Consider the following 7,791-nt stretch of genomic DNA (forward strand, 5'->3'; position numbering starts at 1 on the left):
GTACAGGAAAGTGTTAAGAATTTCACATTGGAAAAATGTGAGTTCCATTCAACTTATAAGTGATCCCCACCCTCTAACACTTGAGAGCCCTTTTAGGAACAAAACCCACATGGGTCTTTGGCCAAATGTGGGACAATACATCAAGTATTGTTGGGCCCAACTTTTCTCCTCTATCCATTCTTCAAATTATCACACATGTAATCCAGTCCCGTCCTACATGCACCAAACAATAATTGAGCAAACCTTGGTATTGGGCAAAAGAGAATATTTAGGTTTTCAACCCTTGACCGGCAAGGTGCTTATCAAGGCCTAGCTTGCCACTTGAGCTAACGGTCAAGGTTTCTAAATTCGAATCACAAGCATCATATAGATTTCACTACGCTGTATCATGCAACCTGTGACTCTTAATGAAAACTCATAGTCATGATCTTTTATTACAAGTAACAACATCATGGTAAGTTCCTTTAAGCTATTGTTATTTGGTAAACCTGACCAACCCCACGAAAAATGCATGTTTTGTTGTAATTGCAAAATTGGATATTCCTTTACGATAGGTGGTAAAAGAATGTAATGTTTGTGAGAAATATGTAATGGTTGTGAGAAATACTTCCTTGCCTGGTATCATCTCGGATGGCATGGTACCGGAGCAAAAAAACTCACTAGTGACGCTTCATTTCGCGAAATATATTCGCCACCTTTGGGGATAACTTCGGAAGGAATTTGAACATCTGTACCACAACACAACAAAGTGGACAAGAATGATTGGTTAATAATAGTACTTTACCAAATAGTGAATATGCAATCAAGCAGAACCTCCGACTACAGACAGAATTTTCCAAGGCCCATATTCAGATTCAGTTCATAAGCAACAGGTTACAGGACTTAAACTAACTATTTGTGCATAGTTTGAGTTTGAGTTTAGAGCATACCCAAAGCTTGACACATGCATCCATTATAACTGGAATCAAGCAAACAAAAATTGTAATAGCGGCTTGATCCACTTGTAGCCCATAGTGCTCAACAAGCACCTCCAACAAAGTCTGCCAGCCTGATTCTGAATGGTAGCTGCATTTACGAAATCATATATGTCAAAGATTAGAGTCAAAAATACATAATTCAGTCATAATGCAGGCAACCTTTCCTAAAAAATGAAATAGAAACGGCACTATATGGCTGACATATCGGACAAAGAAACTAGGAGTATGTAGTTGTAACGAAAAATTTAACATTTTGCCCAGCTCCGAGGACTACTGGATGGATAGCATTCATCGAGAGTTATAGGAAAATTTTCCACCAGGAAAAGGCAAAAAAAAATTAGTATAGAAGTGAAACTCTAGATTGTGTATTCACTAAAAAAAATAAAAATCAAGAAATTCAACTGTATGAGTAATTGTATAACTCTCAAAAAGTCCAACTTTCATGAAGTTAGTTCTATGGATGGATTTGACATAACCAAGAACATAGCAAATAAGGGAAGAGTAGAACATAGTACCCTAGAAAAATGTCTGTGATAAGTATGATGAGAAACGCCTTCCCAGTGTCTGAAATATTATTAATAATCTTATAACCTGTAAATTTCAGCAAAGCTACCTGGAACAACAAAGAACAACAGAAGAAAAATATACAATTAATTGAGTAAATGACATTCGGACAAAGATTATGAGACAAATTACTAGGACAAAAAGCATTAAAAGAAAACAATCTATGTAACTTACGTAAACATAAAAATAAAAAAAAGCCCCTTTCTAATACCATAAAAAGACTTTCAGCATGGAATACATAATTTTTGACAAGTAGCTAGCATAACTAAACAACTCTTAAAACAGTCAACAAATTTGTAAATAAGAAACGTTTCTCTTCCCACATAACACACATACACACAGCTTTTTAGCTCTTATAAATGAGTATTAAGCCCACCTATGCCTTATTTGGTAATACTTGATTTCTAGGTGTTTTCCATTCTGGCCTCAAGGGTTTTCAGTGCCAAGAGAGTTTTAACCAGACTTCAGGGGGTTTGGCTGATTTCTGCTTTTGTTCTTCATTGTTATTGCTTAGTCTCTATGGTTTATGTTTTCCACAAGAAATATGCTAGAAAAGGATAAATGCAACCATATCATTTCAGTGAACCAGAGCAGTCACAGTGTGACATCTCAACTAATCTACAGATCCAGGTTTCGTCTTAAGTTTTAGATATCCAGGAAATCCGGATTTGGATTCGTCTTCGATTTCAAATATCAGGTTGTCTACAGATCATGGATAATGTATAAACCTCATCAGTTTTGGTTTAAGAGGGCTTTCATTTGTATATGTAAATACCCAAAAACAAGCTTTACATTCATGGTTCTTTCTGCCAACAATTGCAGACCCCTCAGTGTCTTACCTTCATTAATATTTTTATAGAGAAAAATAGCTTAGCAATATGTTTTCATTCACAAGAATCCCAGATGTAGAACGTTCATTAACAAGGAGGGACTACTGCTAATAACCCAATTCGGGCATTCTATGATTCAGCTGCTCCTCAGATCTCACATGTAGATATATAACGAATACAAGTGATACTACAGGTTTTCCACTTCAGATCTTGTATAAAGATCCACAAAGAGGGCAATGATTATGTTCCTAATTTGTTAATAGCCTTAGCACAAGTGATGTTTCTTCAAGACTTTGCGTGTTGTTCATTTTGCATTCCCAACTGGAACTTCTAGCCAAATGAGAAACTTAAATTTTGTTTATTCTCAGTCATTATGAATCTTATCACTGCATAAAAAGACTTCCATAAAATCTCAGGAACAAGGATCCACAGAGTCCAGGTGCACAACTATCAAGATAGAGACACTGAAAAAAGCTTTGACAGTATAATCAATAATCATAATGTATAAAAATGACAATCCTTGTCAAACAGACACTTTTACATCGAATTCAAATAATACAAGAAGAAAAAAAAAGTAGATTTAACTCACCTGGTTCTGATTGAAGTACAAAAGAATGAACAATGAGATCCCAAATACCATATCCGACCATATGTTAGCAAATGCTCTACGATTTTCTAACCTCCACTCTTCTCGCAACTCTAGCCTGTTGAATGAAGAATGATGGGAGGAGCAATCACCACATCAAGTTTAGAAATGAAGAATCACAAAAAAGGGGCATGAGGAAAGCTTTCTCAAATCCAAAATATACCAGATTGTTAGTGTCTTTCATTTTTTGACCTTTTCAACATTATAACTTATTCATTTTGCATCTTTTAAACCATATATGTAAATATGCAACCTCTTTAGCAATCAATAATCAAAGAGGCAGCAGACTATGTCAAGTTCATCTTTGTAACGAGTGAGATTCTTTCTTCCCTATAAGATTCCTAGGATCCTGGTAACGTGATGCTAGAAGTTATCCTTAGCAATACAATTTGATCCTTAATTTATTTTCTAAAACCCATAATTTTCGTCCATTGACCATAACAATAATTCAATTTCCCGCGTCTTACATCGGACATATTCAACATTATAAAATAAAAAGTGAAGCGAAACAGAGAAGACGTGAGCTTGCCTTAGCCACGTTCAAACTGACAGACTTACGCTTTATGCCGTAACTCCCACCAGACCTCTTCGTCAGAAAGAGGTGGAGATTTCCCAATCTCTACCTCAAATTGTAACCTTGATTTTTCAAGTTTTAAGTCCTTGACCATTTGAAGCTTTTGATTTCTTCGGACATCAAGCATCTGTGCAGCAAGTGGTACAGTCTTCACATATCTGTACATAATGCAGGGTAGTATGGGTAATCTTACTTTGTTGCAAATTCAGAGCTTCAAATGCACTTACTAAGAGTAACAAATCAAGTGAAGAAGTAACAAATCAAGTGAAGATACAGAAAGATAAGCTGGTGAATTTAAGTTTAGAAAAACACTAATGTACAGGATATTATGCATCTAGTCATGGCGGTGAAGCTTTTAAAAGAGTGCCTTTAGCTGACGCCAAAGTTCCTATCCTCCCTCAAGTGATTATTTGTCTTCATTCGTCTTCTTTTACAGAGAAAAAACAATGAGCATGATAACATTATGCAGTAAGGCACACAGACATCTTAAGTTCGTGTGATCCGGTGGTAGTTTCATTGCATGCTCTTATTCCAAAAAATTGATTTGGTGTACAAGAACTACCTAGCGCTCTTCCTTTTTTTGCAGTTTTCAAAACAATATTGTCATACACGACAAGCAAATAAAGAAAAAAAGAAGAAGAAGAAGATGGAAACAGATGGAGAGATAAATGACTAGGCGAAAAATTCTCCGTAGGAAGAAATAAAATAACTGAAGCCAAAGCATTGAGTTCCAAGAGTTACCTGTCCAAAAACGGCATGAGAACATAGTCATGAACTGCAAAGTCTAAGGCCCACGGTAAAAGTATCAACACTGCCAAGAATTTAGCCTGTGACAAAGATAGTATAACTAAGCTATGTCATATACAAATAAGCACATAACTGCAATTGGTTAAGAAAATTTTAAGCCAGTTGACAGAGACTTAACAAATCCAAGGCTAAAACAATTCATGTGATTCTTTGCCAAGAACTAAATTTAAGTTGAGTGCAGAATAAACTGGAGCTATGATAACTAAAATATTTTGACTGAACCATTGTTTGCATGTTAGTGAACAATTCAATTACTTTGATTTTTTGATCATTCGAACCAATCCACTATTATCAGGTTGACAAATTAATTGAATATGATTCATTATTAATAATGAAAGCAAACTCCATAGTATATCAGGGAATATTTTCCCTCATAAAGCAGTTCAACTTGAGGTCCTTCGACCCAAATCAACATTAGCAACGAGGCACACATAATTTGAGGAAGCAGTACCATTGCACTTTGTGTACCAGTGAAGAAATCAAATTTCATCTCCTTATGATTCTCAATTTATTCACAATAAATTATGGAGATGACAGTCAGCGGACCCAACACTGGGAACATACTCAGAGCAATCAACAACCACCCTGCTTCACATATGTTATTGTTTTGGTGCAGCACCATTACTTTATTGGCTATCTTGTCAGTAAAGCGAACCATAAGGAGAGAGGATTAAAAGATAAGAGATTTGGTTTTTAATCCATCCAAGGGTTCTCCAACAGCAAACACCCCTGACCTCTGTCCTGCACCACATTTTGGTCACTCAGAACTAACCTGTTTCAGAGATTTCATGTTCATAACAGACAATTTTCCGTATTTATTTCTTATCCAAAAGAAATTTCTATGCAGTGGCCGACAATGAATAGTCTTTAGGGAAAAAAGGATACAATTGCCCTTGCAAGTTTAAAAATTCATTATGGTGCTTCAACTGCTATGCACATAGGCTGTGTAGTTCTTAAATGATTTGCGAATGATCACTATCATAAAACATCCAACTCATAAGCTACCCCACATAGACATCTTAGTTCTCTACATGCATCGCTTGGATGGCCAATAATTAGCTTGAGTGGTAGCAAACCTCCCTAAAACAGCCCAGCTGTTTGCCAACATCTATTTGGCGGTCATTATTTCTTTACGTTAGCTAGTGCAGGAGAAACTTAGGTTGTGCTAGACCAATCTCCATTATAAGTGAAGAAATGTAAGAAAACGTTAGCCAACCTAATCCACAGAGACAGGCATACAACAATATTGAGCATGAAAATGGAGAGGCATAACAACAGATGGAGAGCTGCCATGAGATTATTGATTATGTTGAAAACATTTGCAATCAAAAGAAATCAAGAACACAATGCAATAAGCTAATGGATCAACAAGTATTTCAAATGCATCTTGGGCAAGTGCAAGCTTACAAAAGTCAACAGAACCAAGCACACACAATGCATAGGTCATAGGAAAAATCCTCAAGATAACGTGAACTATAGAATAACAAAAAGAAAAATGGCGGCAGTTTATGCAAAGGAAAACATCTAAAAAGTTAGTCATTCAAACCTCCATGGCATGTTGTTCCCAATGATTTTTTCTTTTCCTTTTCCTTGTTTGGTTTTAGTGTTAATATTTTGCATTTTATTTTTATGATATTCATCCATCTAAATACGAAAATGAAAACCCCATAAGCCCTAAATCGGTCTACATATATGTGTTCAAATATCAAAAAATTAAACTAGCACAGCATGTGAACAACATTATAACAGGGAACAACGACAAAATGACTACAAAAGCCATGGATAATTTGAACTAAAGACGACTCTCTTCCGATGTTTAGAGGGTAAATGACATATATGCACTTACCGAGTTTATTGAGGCGTACCGGAAGACACGATCTTCATAGAGCATATCATCCTCCTCCCTACCAAGAACGAAATTGCTCACAGACTCAATGAATCCTTTCTCTCGAATTATCTCAGTGGGAGGTAGGTCTTCCCTCAATTCGTCATTTCCAGTGTCCCAATCTTGACTCCACCAAGAACCATTTCCAGGATCATCCATGACCCAATCTTCCCACCTCCGACTCTCCTCATTCATCATATCTTCTTGTGCTTCCCTCAACTCCACAATGGCCTCTGCCCTCCTCTTCCACGCCTCAAACTTCTCACTCTCTGACAACTCCTCATCACTTGAGCTCTCCACCTCTTCGTCGTGCATGTCATCGTCCTTTAAACCAAGCCAATTACCATCCTCATCAAAGAAGAACCTCTGCCACCAACTTCTCGTAGAATGTTTATTGTTCTTCTTTCTTGCATTTGGAACAATTCCATAAAGCCTCCGTCGATTACAACTCAAGTGAACTAAAAGATTCGACAAATTGTGTGAATTCAAAGAGCCTCCACGTGGTTTTTGGTTGGTGAAGATTAAGTTGTCACACAAGACCAATGAAGTGCTCATCAAGAACATGAACAAAACCCAACATTTTTCAGGCGTCTCAATTCAATAAAGCACTCCAAAATCCACTTAGAAAACCAGCACAAAATTCATTCATGACAAAAAACATACTTTCCCAAAATGTTCAGCAAACTATAACTTCCTCACACAGCGGAACATAGATGTAGTTCAAACCCCAAATTTCTCTTAATAATTCAAAACTAAAGCACAGAATTCACAATAAATGAGAGATTAATCAAATACCCAGTCATCCAAAATGCTTGTTACCCCCAAAAATGGCCCAATTTTCGCTACCGAATTGTCCTGGAAACGCTGAGATTCCTCTTGGAGAGTGTTGAAACCTCGAGAAACTCGTAGGGAAAAGGAAAGACGGGAGAAAGAGCATTCACTCTTTCAGATGGTTTATTCCAAGGGGTTACCAAGAGGATAACGGTCTGAAGCTTATTAAGAATCTAAGATAACCCATAATAATGAATTTACCATATTGCCCTTACTTATTTGATGTTTGGTCACTTGATCTATGGATTATGCATTCGATAACAACAATGTAATACTGAAATTCAGAGAAAATTTAGATGAATTTTATGATAACACATCAGCAAAAAAAATGAACCAAAACCTCACACTTGTACAATCCTTATTTTTTACCAAGCTAAATTGAAAATAATTCATGGAAGTCATATAAATATAGAAGTCATAAAACTATAAGAGTTCTTTAAAGAAGAAGACGTTTTACACCATTAATCTGACAAGCACCAATAATTTGAATCATCCTATAGGTCATGCTTTTGCCAATTAATTCATATCAAAATATCATAAAAAAGAACAAACCTTTAAAAAAAGACGTTTTACACCATTAATTTGACAAGCACCAATAATTTCAATCATCCTATGGATCGTGCTTTTGCCATATGAAAGCTTAACATATAACGCTATGTTTGGTTAGTCGTGGGAAC

At 36.2% G+C, this 7,791-nt stretch overlaps 1 protein-coding gene across 1 annotated transcript; it reads right to left on the reverse strand.

Annotated features, from left to right (window-relative positions):
- Positions 1-367: 367 nt before the first annotated feature.
- LOC119992560 (chloroplast envelope membrane protein) lies at positions 368-7,241 on the reverse strand. Its single transcript, XM_038839316.1, has 7 exons — positions 6,245-7,241; positions 4,333-4,418; positions 3,576-3,749; positions 2,961-3,075; positions 1,493-1,590; positions 930-1,065; positions 368-728 (listed from the first exon to the last, which is right to left on the reverse strand). Exons 1-7 carry the CDS (start codon positions 6,845-6,847, stop codon positions 660-662), a joined length of 1,281 nt encoding a protein of 426 aa, XP_038695244.1. The 5' UTR covers positions 6,848-7,241; the 3' UTR covers positions 368-659.
- Positions 7,242-7,791: the final 550 nt, after the last annotated feature.

The sequence above is a fragment of the Tripterygium wilfordii genome, chromosome 23 (genome assembly GCF_013401445.1).
Source record: "Tripterygium wilfordii isolate XIE 37 chromosome 23, ASM1340144v1, whole genome shotgun sequence".
Classification (NCBI taxonomy): domain Eukaryota; kingdom Viridiplantae; phylum Streptophyta; class Magnoliopsida; order Celastrales; family Celastraceae; genus Tripterygium; species Tripterygium wilfordii.